Below are 20,443 nucleotides of genomic sequence, written 5' to 3' on the forward strand. Positions count from 1 at the left end.
ATATGAAATATGTTTCTGATTTTTCTCACTTTAAAAAAAAATTAAATTTCTTCCTTATTTTCTTCCTCTCCCTTCCATCCTTTTTATATAGCAGATACTTCTTGATCACCTAAGAGAAGCTGTGTTAGATTGAGTATGGAGAGAATGTTCTAAGGGGAAAAGTGTCTTAAGGGAAGAAGTAGGAAAGAGGGAGGATGTGGTGAATACAGCTTGATGTTCACATAGTTTGATTGTAGAAGGGGAAGGGCTTGAGTCTGGAGAGTCCTACCCTAATCTGAGTGAGATTACCATGGCTGCAGAGTTAAGAATGAACTGAACTGGGAAAGTGAGTAGGGCAAGACTTGGTGTAGCTAGACTAGTTAGGGGCTGTTACTAATCCAGACACTGAAACATTGTTCCAGAAGAAAGTAGAAGCTCTCTTGAGCCCAGTATTATTGTAAGCCTATCAGGACTTTCTATTGGTAATAGAACAATTGTTTTAAAACATACTGTTGGTATTGACACTGGAGACTAGAGGCAGTAATCTAGACTAAAGATAATAGTTGCCTCAACTCAAGTTGTTGGTGGGAAAAGAGGAAGTAAGGAAATAAGACTCCCTTCTCCCTGCAAAAATCATGGGACAGTTACAGATTTATATTGTTAGTTTACATCTTCACCAGGGAGACTAGCAGATGAGTGAGTGTTTGGCAGGATGAGCCAACGTAACAAATGAAGAGCGTTCAGCAAAGTTAGGTTAACTCATCCATTTACACTTTGAGAGCTCCAGGACTAGTTTATTTTGCCCCCAGATTACAGAAGCAAAGCCGCCTGCTTGTTCTTAGGTGTTTACTGCAACCCTTAGCCATTTATCGAGATTGTGGTTCAAGTTGCCTGACCACACTCTCTGAGGCACTTGGTCAGACCTGCACTGTGAAAAAGCTAACAGCTCGTTATCTACACCCGTGACTGTCCAGGAGCGTGTGTGTCTGGGGAATCCACAGTTGTAACTGTGTGCACCGGGGCCAGGCCTTTTCCTTTTGTTTGAGCATTGTTTGTTCAGAGCTGCACCTGGAGTCCTCTGCATCTTATTTAGTTCCAGTTATTGATGTTTAGAACATTGGATATTTGCTCTGCTCTGCCAAGAGAGAGAAGGGATAGTATGGAGTAAAGTATCAATGTTGTGTGTAAGGGTGGGGGTGAAGTTGGAAGAGGAGAAGCAAATGTGGGAAAGAGTGTGAGGACTTTTTGTTGATTGAAATCAGTATATATTTTTTAAGACTAAGGTTAGCTTTCAGCATTTTTATTTCAGTTTTTGAGCTTGCTTATAAATGGGGTGAAGAGGTAAAACAGAGGTGGTAACTCCTTTATTCTCAAGGCCCAGAATCCTGAACTATGAAAATGACTTCATATTTTGGGTATCAGGATTCTTTTTTATGCCCAGAGTGCTCAAAATTTTGATGTTAAAAATATAGTTACCAGCCACATTTCTAATCCAAATGACCGAGGCCCTCCTATCAAAAGGATTAGATTTGTTTTATTACCAATAGAAATAATATATTTAGGACCTGCATTTGGAAAACCGCATTGTAACATGTCCAGGGAGTTTATGAGAATGCCTTATGGGAATTTTTATAACCCAGGATTGTGCTCTGTAAATTAGCTTTAGTCAGGGTTCTGGAAAATACTTGCCCTTGACATAAAAATCTTTAAGACTCTCCTTCATAATCTGAGTTTGGAATCTTGTATATGTGAAAGGGAATACATGTAGTTATTGAGCTGGTTAAAGCATTTTCACACAAAACACCTCAACTGTCACATACTTTTGTCTGTTTACCCATAGCATAGGCCAGATCTTGATGTCACTTGAATTCATGGGAGAAATTTCCTCCTCATGGAGTGAAAGCCAGAATGACATGCACTGTGTGCCCCTGTGACCTACTTCCTGTATCTGGTCCCACTTCCCAGTAGTGCATTCAACTCTCAGGTCAGAGCCCTCATGATCATACCCTGAGACATCCAGTGACATTGAAACTCTGTTCTAGAAGTAGGCAGAAGCGTTGGCGAGGACAGTATCTTTTTAGTTCGGTCATAACTGTATTAAATTGTGATTGACAGTGTTGTTCACCTGGCCTTGTAATGTAGCATTTTGTTCAGTTGTTGACTTCCCTATTCTTCTTGAATTCGGAAGACAAATACTAGAGTTTCATTGGTTTTACAGTGTCATGATAAAATTTGTTTTGTTTCATTTTTGTTTTTGTTTGTAATCCTGGGGATTGAGCTCAGACCCTTTCTTATGCTAGGCAAGCATTCTACCACTGAGCTGCATCCCCAGCTAAGATAAGTTTCTTGAAAAATGTTGTGAGACGTATCATTTTTATTGTGTAAATGAGAAGCAGATAAACCCTATTTGGTTGAGTGACATTTTTATAGGTAGATCAGTTTTGTTGGTTGGTGGTTACATATAGGGAGTAGAGCCTCCCATGTGGGACCTTGTAGCATATGATAAAGTAGAAATGCTCAAGGGAGTCCTGGTTGCCTGAATGAATTAATGCACATTTCTAAAGTGTCTGACTCAGTCACAAAGTCATTTGTTCATGGGGTATTTGCCAAGTGTCTGTCATGTGTCAGACACTGTAATACTTAAGTGAATAAGATGTTTCTCTTTGTATATTGCTTGTATGTTAGGAGAAAAGATTTATCAAGAAGCAAGAGCAGTACACTTGCATACTAATGTTACAGCAGTATGTACAGGTGGGTGGCAGGCACCTCATACAGATTCTGCAGGTGAACGCAGCTCTGGAGATGGGGTAGAGAGGTCAGCACATTCTCTGGGTAGGGATGACTCATATCCGTGCATAGTGTCCTGTGGAAATGCATTTGTGTAGAGACAGCTGGAAGTAGGTCAGTGTACTAGAGCATGAGAACTTTCAAAGGGAGAGTGTTAGGGGGAATGGAGGCTGCATAGGACTGTGACCAGTTGGTTGTGGGCTTTCAGAATGAAATGCGTCCAGGATGACTTCAGGGTTTTTGATGTGCGGGTAGCTGGGTGAACGATGGAGCTGTTTTCTGTGCTAGGAATACAGCAGAGGGAGCAGGAAGGAGAAAGAGAAAGTCAGTTTTCTCTCTGTTGAATTTGGAAAGGTGAGATACAGCACAGAGTTTAAGAGTGCCCTCTTTGAGCCCTGGGCTATTGATATTTGTAAAGTGCGTAATGCGGCATCTGGCTCACTAAGTGGTTAGTTCTACTCTTTTAATAGAAGTGTTGGTTAGGGAGTCAGGGTGAGTTTAGGGATAAGATAGCGTGTGTGATCTGGGGACTAGGGAGTCATCAGTGTGAAGGAGGTGGTTAGAGGCATTGTAATAGAGGAGATCAGCCAGGACTGTGAGAGGAGAGGATGGAGGCCCAGGCCTGGAGACTAGCATTAAATGTTGTGCTCCAGTGGAACCTCTGATCTGGGGACTAGGGAGTCATCAGTGTGAAGGAGGTGGTTAGAGGCATTGTAATAGAGGAGATCAGCCAGGACTGTGAGAGGAGAGGATGGAGGCCCAGGCCTGGAGACTAGCATTAAATGTTGTGCTCCAGTGGAACCTCTAATGAAGACCAAGAAGGAATGCCCCGAGACCAGAGGAAAACCAGAGAGGAGTGGCATCACTGCCAGGGACAGGTGCCTTGGCGAGATCGGGATTGGGAAACAACTAGGAGCTCTTCTCCTTGCTGTTTCCATTGTATGCTCTATGAGGACATTTATGTAACCAGTGACCATTAATAATTCAAGCAGATGCTTACAGGTGTTTGTTGAATGAGAGAGTCTGTGAAAGAGGAGGTGCTAGGTGATTTCTCACAATTTTTCACCTCTTCAGCATTCCCCTACCTACCACTTTTATTATGTTTTGCAAACTAATTTCCTTCCTATCTCTGAAATGAGCAAGAACTTCCAGACTCTCTTGTCTGATCATCCCTTCTCAGTTTCAGTGTAGTGATGGGGATAGAAACCAAATCATAGCAGGTAGAGAAGTGAACGTAATAAAGGCAAAAAAAAAAAAAAAAAAAAAAAAAAATGACAGAATACTCTTTTAGGTAGCATTCCTGAGAAAAGAGACAGACAGATGGACAGACACAGATACACACCCAGAGTGATAAGAGAGAATGGAGGTGATGAAGTTTATTTATTTTTACTTTAGGATGGAAGAGACTTGGGCATTTTAAATATTGAGAAGGAAGACCCAGATGAAAGAGAATAATGAACAGAGTAAGATCTGTAGGAAGCAGAAGGTAAAAGGTAGTACTGGAGGAAAGAGGTCAGATGGAGGTAAAGATTGTAACGGGACAGGGTAAAGAAGTCCCTAGCTCATGGAGCTGTTTTCTCTATAAAGAAGAAAAGGTGATTATTTCTCACAAAAGAAGAAGGTGAATAGTGGAAGCTGAAAGCAGCTTTGTGATTGGTGGAAGCACTGGCCAGTCAGGATGCCAGGAATGGGAGGCTTCTTTATTGGCAACCCGAGATCACAGACCTGGGATCTGTGGTGGCAGCAGAAGATGTGGTAGAATGGTTTTCTGACATGGTTTCTAAGCCTAGTAGCTTAGGGTGAGAGTAGGGAAGATGCTCAGCTGCCTTGATCAAGATCAAGGCTTGACTGAGTGGCTCCCATGTAAGGACAAGGGTCAGGGAGGTGAGGATATTGATGAGAGAGTGGTTGAAATGGTGGATCTTACAGTACCAGGCAGAGAAGGCTGTAAAGATAAGAGAGGGCTCTCTCGGGGAAGGAATACTTTTTTTTCTCCAACCTCCTCAGTTCTTAGTTGGAACTGACCCCTATGTAAGAAACATGTACAACAAGTGAAAAGCAAATGGAAGTTCATTAACGTGTATTTACATATACCTGGAGATATCCAGGGAATGAGTAGTTCTCAAAGAGGTGACTTTGAATTCCAGCTGCAACCAAGAAAAATAAATTTATAAAGAAGTGACAAGACCAGGAAAAAGGACTTTGAGTCTCTAGGAGTCACAGACTGGGGGAGGCAAATAAATAACAAGTAGAGGCAAGTCAGTAAAACTTGTTCATATAGAAGCCTAGAACCTTCTCCAGGCCCACAGAAGTCCAAAGTTATCTTCAGGGGTTCATCTTTGTATCTCTGATAAAAGATGGGATGGGCAGAACATGCTTTGTGTCCTGCTTTTAAGCAAATGGAGGGCAGAGAACTTTCCTGTATCTGTATCTTCTTAATTGTGTTCATCTCAGCAATCCATACTTCTGGGTGGCATGTTCTGGTCTCCCAGAGTCCCTTCCTATCTTCAAGTATATATTAATAAACTTGTTTGTTTTTCCCTTGTTAACCTGTCTTATTACATGGGTCTATTCAACCTAAGAACTCCCATTCCAACTAAGAACTTAGGCGGGTTGAAGACAGAAATTGCTTTTCTTCCCCTGCAGCTTACAGTTTGGAACAGAATTGGGCAAGTCAAGGAATGTGAGATGATGTTGAAGCCATATGATTGGATTAACTAGAGCTGGAGAATGAAAGTACTAGAAAAACAAGAAGTTGCTGACTGAGAGCGACTTGTGTGGTTCAAGATGATGATACTCAGGATGTAGATGCAGGAGTGACTGAAGTGGAGAGGAGACAAAGGACTGAGAGGACAGGTGCCAGGTGGAGATGGGTATGGGCTTGCAGGCACATACTCTTTCAGGTGCCAACCATTTGGGGGACACAGGATCATTTTTGAGGAGAGGGGAAAGGTGGTAGAGCAGAAGTGTTCTGCAGCAATGTAAAAATGAGATCTTTGCAATGAGGCAATGGTTTGAAAACCACTCTATTTGCATCTCTGCAGAGATAAGCATATCTCTGCTGCCCATTGGCCTCCTGGAGTCTGGGACTTGGCGGATTTCAGTTATTGTAGTGGGAGGACCTGGGATTCACTGGAGAGATAGAAACAGTGTAAGGTATTGAAGATACCAGAGACTTTGTTTACTGTGGGATGGGTATTTTTGGAAGGTTTGGGAATGATGGCAATCTGGTCAGGGGAAATGAAACACAAATGAAATATGGGCATGACAGGCTCAGTGACAGGAAGAACTTGAGTTTGATTGGTAGCCAACCATGACCTGGATGTGAGGCATGAGGGCTTCAAGTTTCCAGAAGGAACTCTGATATAAAGTATTTTGTTTTTGGTGCTGATTGACAGATTGTTGGTGAGAAACTTTAAGGGGCAAATCGTGCTAATAAAATGGAGATGGGAGAGTTTTCTCTGTATTAGGCACTGTGCTGAACACTTGATGTGTTTATTTCATCCAGTCCTCAGAACCACCCAAGAAGGTAGACATTATTTAAGTTTCAAAGATGGGAAAATGAATTTTCCAAAAATTTTGTAAATACTCTGTATTCATTCATTCTGTTAACTGTTGAAGGTGAGATTTGACCCCAGTCAGCATCAACTGCAACCCTCTCTGACCATCACTGTGTTGGCTCCAGGTTTTGCAAGGGGGTGTTCCATGACTTTCAGCAGTCTGACCTGTCAGTTGTCCCCAACCTGCCTTTGGTGGAGGACTCAGACTTTTTCACTAACACACACATTTCAGATCAGTGATTATGAATGACAACTGCAGACATAAGTTTAAGCATTTAATGTATTTTTCCTTTTTGCTTTATTTGCAAAGTATTGTGAAAAATCTGATATACTCAGTGACTAGTGTTGTCTATTTTTAAAAAACACCTTAAGTTACTGTGTGAGGATGACATTTGGTTAATGGGGAAGAGGAGAGGAAACTGAAATTGAGGCAGTGTATTAGTCTTTGATATGTTAAAGCTTGGTTCATAAAATATATGTGCTTTTTAAAGTTACAGCTCTTTAAATAGTTTATATGTGTTATCTGAAGTAGTATGTATATAATCTGAAATTCATCTCTTGGAAACATATTTAATAAGAATATGTGATTTGGTTGATATTTAACCATCTTCAAATCTCTAAACAACTAACATCATTTCTTAGGGATGGAGAATACTCTGTAGTGCTCAGACCTTCTACACTGGCACCTCGTAGTTGAAATTTATGGACTTCCGTAGTTAATAGATGATTACTTTTATAATTGGACTGGCCTGGAATGTTCTAGAATCAGCAAAAAACAGTTGCCACCCCCCCCCCCCACACTCTCTAGCTGTTTATCTCCTTTTTAAATAGTGCTGTCAATACCCCAGTGTAGCTCCTCCATTGTACGGTTCCCCAAAGGAGTTGATTTGTGATTTGTAAAAGCTTATAGGGACTTGTTGTGAAATTTTACCTAGAGGCTCAAATTTTTTTTTTTTTAAATTTTGTAGGCCAGATTTTTAAAAATGTATTAGCATAGAAACTCAACTTTATCCACAATTTCCTGAATTAGTTTTCTTGTTTTCATAGATTTTGATTTGTTTGAGGCAACAAATTTTAAAACTGCTTTATTCCTTTTTATAGGAAGAGAATTGGGAGAGGAATAGAGTCAAATTTTTGCTTCTCTCATTGTCAAAAAAAAAAAAAAAAAAAAAAAAGAATAACCACCACAACAATGAAATAGCTATCCTCTATTGAACACGTATTTACCGTGTGCCAGGTATTACACTGTGCTGATGCTGAATTCCCACTCATAGTGTAACAATTAATATTGTACAAGCGAGGCAATAATCTTAAATCAGCTAAGTAGCCTGAGCATGTAAATGTTTGAGGTGTAAATGCTTAGGAGGAGCCAGGCAAGCACACAAGCATAATTTTAAGACTAGAATATTCTTAGAAGTAGGGCAGAAAATAGTGGTGATTTTTTTTCCACATGAAAATATATTGCTCTTACATATGCTGTATAGGGTGTTCGTACTAACCATCCTTTGTCATGTTATGGAGACTAGCATGAATTCCTAGGAATGGGGATTAAAACTGAGACACTGTGCTTTCATATCCCGGCCACTTGTCAAGGTGAGTGTCTCAGACTGCTGGGAGTGGAGCTGCACAGGGCACTGCTGCCTCTGCTGTGCACTGGCAGAGGCTGTGGGTGGCCCCACCCTCATTTTCTCAACAAGTGGTGTCCTAGGGGCTGCCAGGCTGGCAAGCGCTGGACTGCAGCAGCTGGCCTGCCCCAGCTCCCTGAGTTGGGTATGCCCCTGGCCCTTACGGCAGCTGGGAGGAAAAATGGGCTTCCTGTTTGAATTTTAAACTGCCACATGAAAAGGTTTCTTTAGTCTGGAGGCTTTTTTTCCCCTCTACTTTAAGTTGCTTGACTCTGTATTTTGACCTCTGAGTTCTGTGTTGTGTTTACAGTCTCGGTGAGACTTTAGACCAAAAAGGGCCTTTAACGTTATCTGCTTTTGCTTCCTTACCCCTTCATTTTATAGAGGAGGAAGTTGACTCACAGACTTGGCATGAATTATCCAAAGCAATGGGGCTCGTGGTCAGGACTAGAAGCCTATCTCATGACTCCGGTCTAGTGATTTTGTTCCTGTTACAGAATAATTTGTTCCTCCATTCGTCTTGCTTCCAGTTTCCTCACTTGCCCATCCTGATTCTGGCTTGCCTCCCGCATTCTTGATCTTTTGGCTCTGCATCTTGTTCTGACTGAGGGAACAGTTGTTGGTGTTAATCCCAGCTTTGGAATTACAGGCAACTCCTGGTAAAGTCACTTTGTGCCTTAGTTTAATTATCAGCTGACCAAGTAGGACCCTTTTCAAAGAGATGCTCTTGGAAAATGTAAATCATGAACACTTGTGACCTGATGTATTATTATTCAATGTAAGAAGGTTAGAAAACATTGAAAACAAATAAAATATAGGGGAAACAGTTGATAAAAGTTTCGTGTCCAACAAACTGAGCAACACTTTTGAGAAAATTAGAGATCTGCAGCCAAATTGTTATGTAATACAATTAAGAGGAGAGTGTACTATTTCTTTCTCTATTCTTTACACAGAACACCTGTTGGATCAAATTCTGCTCAGAAGGTGGTAGTGTGGAGTAATTTATGGGTTTACTTCAGATCAGTTTGCATTTGGAAAAACATTTGCTGAAGTTATTTTAACAGAACTGATTATCAAAGAATACGGTAAAATTTCCAAAAACTGTGATGTTTGGTATAGTTAAGTTGGACACAAATGAGTTAAGTCTGGGGGCTGGGGAGATAGCTCAGTCGGTAGAGTCCCCAGCACCAAAAAAAAAAAAAAAAAAAAAAGAGTTAAGTCTGATTTACTAAATCTGTTAACCTGCTTGAAACTTAGTTTTTCTTTGTGTAAAATGGGGAAATCTATTTAGTGTATAAATGAGTTATGAGGACTGAGAAAAACAGCACTTGTGAAGTGCCTGGCACATAGTAGGTTCTTAATCTGCATTAACTTCCTTCCTTCCTAATGGTTCAACACTTTCTGTTATATTTAGATATCTGATATCCATGTCACTGGAGAGTCAGAGGATATGTCTGCAAAAGAGAGATTGCTACTGTGGACACAGCAGGCAACAGAGGGTTATGCTGGAATACGGTGTGAAAATTTCACTACCTGCTGGAGAGATGGAAAACTATTTAATGCCATCATTCATAAATACAGGTATGGAATCTGTGGGTTTTTTTCCTATACGACACAGGCATGTTTCTTTTACTTTTATTTTAAAATAACCTTTTAGGGCTGGAGAGATAGCTCAATCGGTAGAGTGCTTGCCTTGCAAGCACAAGGCCCTGGGTTCGATCCCCAGCACTGCAAAAAATAAATAAATAAATAAAATAAAATAAAATAACCTTTTATAGAAGCAATGCATCTACATGACAGAAAAATAAAAATGAAATAAAAATATCACATTCCCACCACTTAGAAATTATCATTCTAAATTTTAGTGTACACATACAGAGCAACTGGCTGTAATATGCCTTTGAATTTTGCCAGTAACATAGCAGGTAGCTCTTCTATGTAGAATCTGCAGATAGAACATATAATGTGTATACAGGGCACTGATGAGTGGGACAGAAATTGTTTAGTTGAGATTTATAACTCAGAAATTTCCAAATCATAATCATACTCTAGTGAGTAGCTGGGCTTTACAGTGGTCAATTTCGTGGTGATAAGCAGTTTTTTTTGGTGAAAAATTTTATGAACTAAATCCACATTAACACTTAGGAAGCACCAAATGCCAGACTGTTCTAAGCAGTTTACGCTTGTTAACTAGCTTAATCCTCAAAACACCCCTGTCCTCATCCCTACTTAAGGGACAGAAAGCAAAATACACAATAAATAATTTGCCTGGTCACACAACTAACAAGTAAGAGACCTGGGATTCAAATCTAGGCAGTCTGGCTCTCAAGTTCATACATTTATTGGCTATGAGAAGCTCAATCCCCAGATAATATTTATCAAAAACTATTTATTTCTTGATCTCATTTATCTTCCTTAGTTTTATAAAGATTGTGTCATGGTCTTAAAGAACTGAAAATATTCCTAAATAGACTAAACCTAAGCTGTAAACTCATTAAACTGACTTATTTGATTATAATAAAAATAATAATTATGTTAGTGAAGTTCACTGTTTTAAATGTTATCAAATCTTTCATTCCCATGAAGCAGAACCTGCTATCCCATTTTATGGATGAGACACCTGATGCTTACCAGGGTCACACTGTTAATAAATAAATTGCAGAGCTAAGATTCAAACCCAGCTGTTTGACTCAAAGTCCCATTCTCCCCACTCCTCCTCCTTCCTTTCTTTTCTTTCGCCCCTCTTTTCTCTCTTTCATCTCTCTCTCCCTTTTTACTTTGGAAGTTTCAACATCTGTAGAACAGTAATGAATCCTTCATGCACCCACACCCAAGAGTTTCTATTTTTAAGCACGATAATAGTCCCTTTTCTTATGGAACAACATGTAAGTAGAGGTGACTGCTGGTTGCTCAATTAAAAAGAAAAACCAGGATCAACTTGCTTGCACTTTTTCAAAACAAAGATCCTCTTTTGTAACTCAGAGCGAAGAGGGTTTAGTGATAGACATTGCCATTCTCACATGGCACTCCCCAGGTGACTGGAGCGCAAGGACTGTATAGCTGGCCACATTCTATATATGGGATGATAAAAATCTTCATGGCCCTTGAATAGAAAGATACCGATCGTGACACTTATGCAGTTTCAAGGGTGTGTTCTGCTCTCTTTGAAATGTTTTAAGTAGAATCAAAGCATTTTTTAGAAATCAGCTCTTCTGAAATCATCTGCTTTTAAAATCAGTAGTTTCTGAACCTTTTCTTTTTTTCTGTACTCATGAAAAATTATGGAACCAATTGGCATATATTTGCCATATATTTTTCTTCTAAGTACTTTAATAAGTCACCATGTATGTCAAAGGTCCTAAAATGTCTTAGGGATATTTAATGTTGTAGACCTCAGTTGCTCTAGGGGAGAATTTGAACCTTGTGAATGCTACTTGTTTCTAACTTTTATTTTGGTATAGTGATCATGTTAGAATATTAGAAAGCTGTTGAACTTTGAATTCTGGTTTTCCTAGTTTGCTTGTTTTTGTTTTTGTTAGAATTCATGTAAAAATACTGTGTATCAAGTTTTAACTGCTTATAGGATTTCTTTATTGCTAAAATTGTCAGGTACCCTGTGCTGTATGCAATATTTCTGTGGTTTCTTTCACTAGAAGAAACCTTTTATCTGTAGAACTGTATTTTAAAAGTCAAAAGTTAAATAGATGGGGTTGAACTGCTTATCTTTCTTACTGTTGAATGTCTTGATTTACTCTAAAGGCATAAGAAACAAAGTTACAACAAACAATTGAAACATTTACCAAGAGTAGGTTTTGGAGTATTGAACAGTAATAATCACATATAGAGAACAGTGTCTCAATTAACTAATTACCTAATATTTTCATGAATTTTGTGGATCTACTGTGCTTAATTGGGCTTTATTTTTATATTTAGAGAAAAATATTTATGTATATGAATTTTATGGGCTTCTGTAATAAAAATTATCTGATATGGCTAATGATAGGGAATAATTTTTTTTTTTTTTTTTGTGGCGCTGGGGGTTGAACCCAGGGCCTTGTGCATGTGAGGCAAGCACTCTGTCAGCTGAGCTATCTCCCCAGCCCTGACAGGGAATAATTTGTTGAGAAGGATCTTAAGAGTGAATGAGAATTCAGCAGATAGAAACTCAAGGTTGCAACAGTGATATGAGGAAGAATGTGAGACAATCAGGTTTTCATACCCTAAATAGACTAGGAAATATTATTCTGGTGATAAGGAAAATATGTAACATTTAATATTTATTATTTATTATTATTTAAGCCAGTATTTGTAAGAAGTGACTTAGGAAGATATTTTTGTATATAACATCTTCTAAAATTTTTAAAGTATTAGTGTGACATAAAGGCATCCTTCAGATTTTTGTGTTAATGTAACTTACACTGTCAGAAGTTATTAGATGGGCTGGAGTTGTGGCTCAGTGTTGGAGCACTTGCCTAACGTATGAGGCACTGAGTTCAATTCTCTGTACCACATATAAATAAATAGATAAAAATAAAGGTCAATTGACAACTTAAAAAAGTTATTAGGTACAATTTGAATTATCTAGCTCATTTTTATTAGTATTGTCACCTAAAATATGACTGTAAAAAATGCAGAGACTGTTTCATTACCCCAGTAAGCAATATTTTTTTAACAATTCTGTATTCTAGAATTAAAAAAAAAATACTTAATAATTTTTTATTTTTGAAAGAACTATTATATGAGTAAAAATGAAGAGTTTATATAATAAGGGAAATTTATAGATATTATGGAATAAAAAAATCCTTAAATATAAAAAGAAAGTAACTGTCATAAGGTAGATGCCTAAGAAATATAAAGAAGACGTTGAACTTGTGGGTTTTTTTATTTTTATTTTTTGTACTGGGGATTGAACCCAGGGGCTCTTTACCTCTGAGATATATTCCCAGTCCTTTATTTTATTTTGAAACAGTCTTGCTAAGTTGTTGAGGCTGCCTTTCAGCTTGTCTTCCCGCCTTGGCCTCCCAAGTGGCTGGGATTATAGGCATCAATCACTGTGCCTGGCCCGTGTAGATGTTTTTATCTTAGTTTTTAAAAATACAAGTTATTTTTTTAAATAACCACAATCCTATGAAATGGAGAGTGTCTTCATTTTTTCAATTAAACTGAGGCTCACAGGGTAACTAACATGTTCAACATCACAACCTTTTGAATAATGGGGTGCTTGCTCTGGATTCTCAGGCCTTCATATACTTTTGTGTAACTACTTATATGATTTCCTTTAGGCAAACTAGATTTCAGGAAATGGAACTATTACCTGAACAACTTTGATAGTGCAATTTTGAATATATTTAGTAAAGATAAATATGAAAATTATTGATGAACTAAAGAAATGACTGATACATATAAAATTGCCAACTGACGTCTTTGCTCCTTGTTAGAAATTAATGAGGGACAGTATTAGTTGCTTAACTTAGAATTGTCCAACAGTGACAGTAGCATCAGCAGCAACTCTTACAGTGAGGACAACTATAGCTAATAAAAGAATATTAAAATGCTTAGTGTAAGTAAAAGCATAGTCATAAATAACCTGTTCTATAGTTTTAGTATATTCTATTATTCTGAGGAGATGAAGAGCCTGGGTTATTCAATGGGTCATAAGAATGCTAAAGTAATATGATTTAGTGGAAGAGATTATAAGACATATTCTATAGATTCTGTGTAAATAGGTCATTGACAAATGCATTGTTTTTTTTTTCCATTAAACCTGTGTTAGGAAACTTTGTCCTTAGTTCTTTCTAGGAACTTCTATTTATTTTGTTCAGTTTTCACTTGAAAGGATTCAAATGATGAAATGCAGCATACCTATATTAGTTTCTGCTTGTTTTGTTTATATAGTTTAAATTTCCATTAGTGCATAGTAAAATCTTCTATTGCAAATAACAACTGGTAAGAGATTTTAGTTAAATAAGTCTCACTATTGCCTATATCCTTAGCTTTCATTCAAAAGAATAATAAGCAAGACTGGATTTGATGATTTTAGATTGAAAGGCTGTTACAGAAGCATTTGATGATTAAGTAGATTAAAAGCAAGAGATTCTTTTTAAAGAATTAACCAAGATCCAATAGCCAAGGCTTCTAGGAGTATCCTCTAAACCCTGGTGAACTAATGAGTCACCAAGAATTGGGGTGGTATAGAGGAGTAAAACTCCCAACAATACTATATGTTCTTCAGCAGTATTATACAGCAGAGGGTTCAACTATGCCCTTCTTTAAGGGTGTGCTCAGGCATCGCAGTAAAATTGGTTTATTTCATTCTGAGCTTGAGCTCTGACTTCCAGCATGAAGTTCAGCACCTGACTCCTCTGACTTGTCAGCCTCTCCATGTGACTCTCTGCACTAGAACCCAATGAAAGCCAAGTTCTAAAGCAGTAGCACAGCATCACTCAGTGTTGAAGCATGTCTGCCTGAGCAGGCATGAACATGAACGTGCACCACAGGCCAAAAAGCAGTGCAAGATGTGCAGCAGGGCCGTGGGAACTTGAGGTGGTGGTACAGAAAGACACCTAGTATGTTGGGACCGGGGTGCCAGGGGTGGATTTTGAAGAGAGATCATTTCTGCTCACTAGTTTCTACTTCTCTTTTTTAAAAAAATTTATCCCATTCATATATTTGAATCTCCTTTTAAGGCCCTTGGCAGTGTTTTAAATATGTTAGCCAAGTAAGACTGGAAATTTGGGGAATAGGTTGTGTGCAAGAGCATACCACTAAATGTTTTCTAATTAAGCAGTATGTAATTGAGTAGCAATTATTTTGCTCATTGTTTGCATTTTGAATTAGAATTTAATGGGGCCATTATATTTCATTGTATTAAATGTTTAAGATGCTTTAATTGGAAAGGTTAGACTTGGAGGCTGTGGTCAGAGTCATCTTGTTTAATAGCATGACCTGGAGGCAGGTGATTCACTCACATGCTTGGATTCAGTCACACCTTAGAAGCTTAACTGGACTGAACTGGTTTAATGCTGGGAGGAGGCCCCTTAGGGTTTGAAATGTTCTCCCAGGAAGTTGCGTTAGCATTGACTAGTCCCTATGTCCTGAGGCGGCAGAGTCCAGACCTATGAGGTGTGTGTGTGTGTGTGTGTGTGTGTGTGTGTGTGTGTGTGTGTTAAATTTCACAAAAAATGTGGTATTTCAGTTTGTGAAGCAAAATCAAATTGCTTATTTACCAAATAAACTCACCCTTGAAGTGCTAATGACCACTGCATCTGTCCAGGCAAGGTGTGTCAGTTAGTGTCTCACATCTGGTCGCTACTTTTATTTTGTCGTACTTTTACATACAACTTAGGGGGTATAAATTGACATTTAAATATTTAGAGAAAGGGCCTATGGATCTTTCTGTACTCCTGGCCCTCTTGCACAGATTATTTCACAGAAATTCCCTCTAATCCTAAAATCCCATTATTGAATGAAATCGTTATAGGTATGAAGGAAGGTACAACCTACATTCTACTTCCATTCTTGAGGCAGACAACTGAAAAAACTTCAAAGCCTGAACAGGAAGGTGTCCTGTCTATGGCTGTCCTGCTCATGGAAGCCTGCTAAATCCAGTAGCAGTTTCCAGAGTAGGTGCTCCTTGCCACATTTATACTTTTTCTTGTATCTGTGATTTTTAAAATGCTACACAGTATTCTGTTGTATGAATGTAACATTTGTTTATAGTACCTTACTGATGGATGTTATGTTGTTTCTTGCTATTGGAAATGTGTCAAACTTTGTGTGCTGGGCAGATGTGTGTAGAGTAAGGCCTTAGAAATGGAGTTGCTAGGATAAAGGGTATTACCTTTAAACTTTGAAGTTTGTTTCTGAATTGCCTTCATCTGCACCATTGGCCCTCCATGAAGCCTTTAAGAAAGATACATTTCCTAATTTGTTAATGGTTTTCTAGAAGGTCTAAATCCTGTTATTTTTTTCTATTTTCTTTTACTTTACTCTTTTAATTCTCAAAGCTATTTATATTCAGCTTTTAAAGAAGTACTGAATTGCAGGCTTATTTTTCCCTCTGCTTGATGCGTAGGCTGTTAGTATAAACATGAGTGTGTTAAAAGAGCTAAGAAGGAAAAGCCAGGCACATGGTGCCCACTTGTAGTCCCACATACTCAAAAGGCTGAGACAGAAGGATTGCAAATTTGAATCCATCCTGGGCAGCTTAATGAGACTGTGTCTTGCAAGAAAAAACTAAAAGGGCTGAGGATGCAGCTCTGTATAGAGTGTATACATGAGGCTGTGGCTCAGTGCCCAGTTCCACAGGAGGAGGAAGAAGGGTTTGGGGGTAAAGTGGTTAAATAAATAGGCATATTTCAGAGTGATGTGATCATTTAAAAAGTTAGAATGCCAGCAGTGGAGGCTGTCTTGATATAGCATATGTGAGTGTGCCTTAACAATGCCAGTGTGATGTGCGTTAGCACCTCCCTCCCCATGCTCTGTGGATGCACTAAAGGTAGGCTAAAGATAGGGCACTGGCTGGGCGCTCAGGACAGCCCTAACACCCCTCCTTGCTTTGGAATCCCTCAGCCACACGTCCTTCATTCCAGTTCCCTTCAGTGTTCTTACCTTTCTCTTACGTTAGAAGAATAGCTGGCAGGTGCTTATAAATTTTCCAGAAGCCCATGTATTTGTTTGAACACTTATGTTATTTCGACTCATTTATAGATTCATATTCTCATCTTATTCTGTGGCATGAAATAGTTTAAGACTTTGTTTTCTATCAGAGTGAACATAAGTTGATCCTCACCTCACTATTTTAGACAGGGGGTATTTAGTCCCTTAGTCCCTAAGGTTTACTTAAAATTAGCTCTTACCAGTTCACTAAAATACAGGTACTGGAGGAGTTACTTCTCAGTCAAAACCAATATTGTCTTCTATATTTATTAATATAGAAAAACTTATTAAAGTCTAGGAGGCTGTTAGGAGTTAGACGATTCTTTGTGAATTGAAAGTCATAGTTCATTACCTTTTAATTATTGAGATTGTTAGATTCCAATCTTGAAATACCCCTTCAACAAAGCTTGCTGTAAATTGTAGTGTTTCTAGTCTTTGCTCTCTGTCTTGTTGTTTGAATAGAGAGTCCTTTGTAGGGAGGAAAAAGGAGGAATATTTGAGATAAACTCAGACATCTAGTTTTGAGAATAAGGGAAGATTATCTTAATAGCTTGTTGCTTCCTTGGAATTCTTGGCTTCATTTCTTTCAATGATATGTGCCCAAATATGAGCATAGAGGAATGTCTACACCCTGTTACGTAACTGTGCATGGGTCTTCTGCATGCTCATATTTATTTGCTGGGGTATAGGGGAGGAAACCATTTTACAGATTTTTTTCTTTTTTTTGGAGGGGGAGGAGGAGGCGAGATGCTCATTGCACCAATAACAGCAGTAAGAATATGCTAAGTCTGAACTTGATTTAGTCGGAACAGTCATGTTCAGGAATTTGTTATGGTAACTGCTGTGCTGTCACAGCAGCTAGGCATGTGAATGCGTATTCTCATTGTGTGCTCTGGGAAGAGCTGATGTTATGTGATATATGCTTTTTCATGTGTCTGTGAGCAAGTTGTGTTCTGGGGTATAAAGGTGGTTTTTAAGACTGCTCTTTAGGTAATTCCAGTATTTTATTTGTTTTTGTTTTAAACTTCTAGAGAATCCCTTTCAGTTCCTTGCAAACTGCTGAGTATTACTCTTTCCCCAGCAAAGCTTGAGCCTATGTGAGCCCAGCCATTTGCCTTGTCTGTACATGTCCCCAGGAGTAAAAGGCGCTGGAGAAAGTCCCACTCCAGGGTAGATTAGTTTCATAGAACTTTAACAGCAGCAGCCTGGCCTGGCCTGGCCAGCAGTCTTCCTGTCTGTGTTACTGACTGACCCCTTTCCTCACATCATCTTTCTTTCTATATCTCTTCTTCACCTTTATTAAATGCTCAGGGAAAAAGCAAGACAGGAAATGGGAAGGCTTTCTGCTGTCAAAGAGTGAAACTCACCTTCATTTGCATTCCTCCTCATCACCTGTGCCTCCTGTTCATTGCAGCCCTGCTGGTCAGCCATCCTGAGCCAGTCCCTTCTTGCTGTGCTGTGGTTTCTTTTCAGTCTTTGCCTTGGAAACGTCCTTACTCATGTGTATTCAGTGTTTCAGATGTTTCTCCTTGGATCTTAAGCATGCAGACACCTCTTCTGTTAATAAAATAGTCAACAGAAACACTCTTCCTCAACACCATGCTTTTTTCCCAGCTACTTCCTTCTCAAATTACTCAAAAGAGTGTCTGTATCTACACCTTTTTCTAAACATCTTACTTTATGGTTTAGTCAAGAGTTAAAAATCTTTCTTTTGTGTGTTTGTGTCTTCTACCAAGCTCTATCCTATTACCTTCAATGCAGGGTACACAACCAATTTTTTTTTTTTTTTTTGGTGGTACTGGGGATTGAACCCAAGGCCTTGTGCTTGAAAGGCAAGCACTCTACCAACTGAGCTATATCCCTAGCCCCACAACTGATTCTTAATAAAATTTTATTGATTTTTTTAAGAATGTATCCTTGTTCATTTCTTGGTATTTATTTCTCAATCCACTCTACTCTGGTTCTGGCTTCATAATCCACTGAAACAATTCTAGGGTCATGACTGACTTTGATGTGGCTACAACAGTAGGCCTTTTCGATCTCATACTACTACTTAGTACTTGACACCATTGAGCATTTCTTTCTTTGGAAATGCTCTTAACAGTAGTGTTGTGTTGGAGAGTTTTCAGGGTTGCATGTTTCTTTCTCTCTGTTGTCTCTCATTTATGCCTACAGTCGTGTTATTGAGATAAAGGTTGCATTCTATAATCGAGATTATAGAATGAAATTCTGTGGATTTGACCTTCTAAATATTTCCTGACCTCTCTAGTTCTCCCCATTACTGCCTCACTCTTCTGGAAGCCATCCTGGTCTTCTACCTGGATTCCATGGAGGTACCTGCACCATTTTAAATTTCTCTTCTATCTGATCCCAGATCTGATCATTTAATCTCTTATAATACTCTTTACTGTACTTTAATGGCTTTCCAAAGTTCTTAGAAAAAAACTTTGCAATCCCTTAAGAAGTTCATGAGAATTGGCCTCCTCCTGGCACCTGGCCACCCTCTAGCCTCACCTCTCACCATGTTCCCCTTGCTGCTGACTCCTTGCCTGTGCATGGGGCTCCTTGCAGTCAGACTTTCTCCATCTGCAGAATGTATATATGCATGTCTCTCAGGTTTTCTCCTGGTACCCTCCTGGACCCCTTCTAGAGCTCTGAGTGCTCCATTTATACAGGGACAACAGTTGCAGTGCCTCATTGACTGGTAAATGATTGATAGTTAAGTACTGAGTGAACTTGCAGGCTTGTTGACTGGGAAGAATTTTGTATATGAAACATACCAAAGCATCAGGTTATGTCTTCTTTTATTGCCTTTTCATTGTATGCTTTTGAGTGAATAGACACCTCTTAATAGCCTGTATATATTAGTTTCACAACTTGCTTTGCCCTAAACCCTCTCTTGAGACCTTGAGCCATTCATTTGGATTCTTCAAACCTTATGCCAGCAACAACCCATAATGCCCTCCCTGCCATGTCCACACACATTTCCAGGTACTCTCAGGGTGTAATTGGAATTTTGGTGATTTTGTTTTAACTTCTGTAATTCCTGATTTCAATTTTTTCATAGGAATTGAGACACAGGTTGTGTGATGTGTCTCCAAAGTCAAATTAAGAATAAGTTAGGACTAAAACACAAACACCTGATTTTTGTTATTTTTTCCCACCTCAATATAACCTTTTCTCTATAATCTGTAAAATTGTCTTTTAAAAATTAAAAATGGTTGTGCTAAGATACACATAAAATGTGTCATCTCAACCATTTTAAGTATACAGTTCACATGCATTAAGTACATTTATGTTGTTGGGCAACCACCATCAACAGCCATCTCCAGAACTCTTCTCTTCTTGTGTAACAGAAACTCTATACCCATTAACTCCTAACACCCTCTCAACCCAGTCCTTGGTTACCTGGACCATTCCACACTCTGTATTGTGCTTGTTTTAATAATTGAAATAATAAATTGTTATTTTATGTCTTTTTAGATGATCAGAGAACTCAAATCAGAAAATTAAATTGTAGGGGCTGGGGATATAGCTCAGTTGGTAGAGTGCTTGCCTCATAAGCAGAAGGCCCTGGGTTCAGTTCCCCAGCACTGCAAAAAAATAAAATAAAATAAATAAATAAATAAAATAAAAAAATATATAAAAGAATGAATAAATAAATTGTGTTTTTATTCTGGTTAAAAAAAAAAATCCATGACCAAATGCTATCTTCTCTAGACTTACATGAATGAATAAATAAATAAATTGTGTTTTTATTCTGGCTTAAAAAAAGAATCCATGACCAAATGCTGTCTTCTCTAGACTCTGTCATTCTATAATGCATTCCAGAAT

General features: G+C 38.6%; 1 protein-coding gene across 13 annotated transcripts in view; it reads left to right on the forward strand.

The window, feature by feature from the left end:
- DST (dystonin) overlaps nt 1–20,443 on the forward strand; it is a gene marked incomplete at its 5' end in the record, with an annotated part of 497,398 nt that overhangs the window by 299,424 nt on the left and 177,531 nt on the right. For all 13 annotated transcript variants that reach the window (XM_079147466.1, XM_079147478.1, XM_079147479.1 and 10 more), the window contains one exon: nt 9,366–9,532. In XM_079147466.1, the coding sequence (XP_079003592.1) occupies nt 9,366–9,532 (167 nt within the window). The remainder of the gene's footprint in view (nt 1–9,365; nt 9,533–20,443) is intronic.

This window comes from Sciurus vulgaris (assembly GCF_902686455.1).
Source record: "Sciurus vulgaris genome assembly, chromosome: 7".
NCBI classification, from domain to species: Eukaryota; Metazoa; Chordata; class Mammalia; order Rodentia; family Sciuridae; genus Sciurus; species Sciurus vulgaris.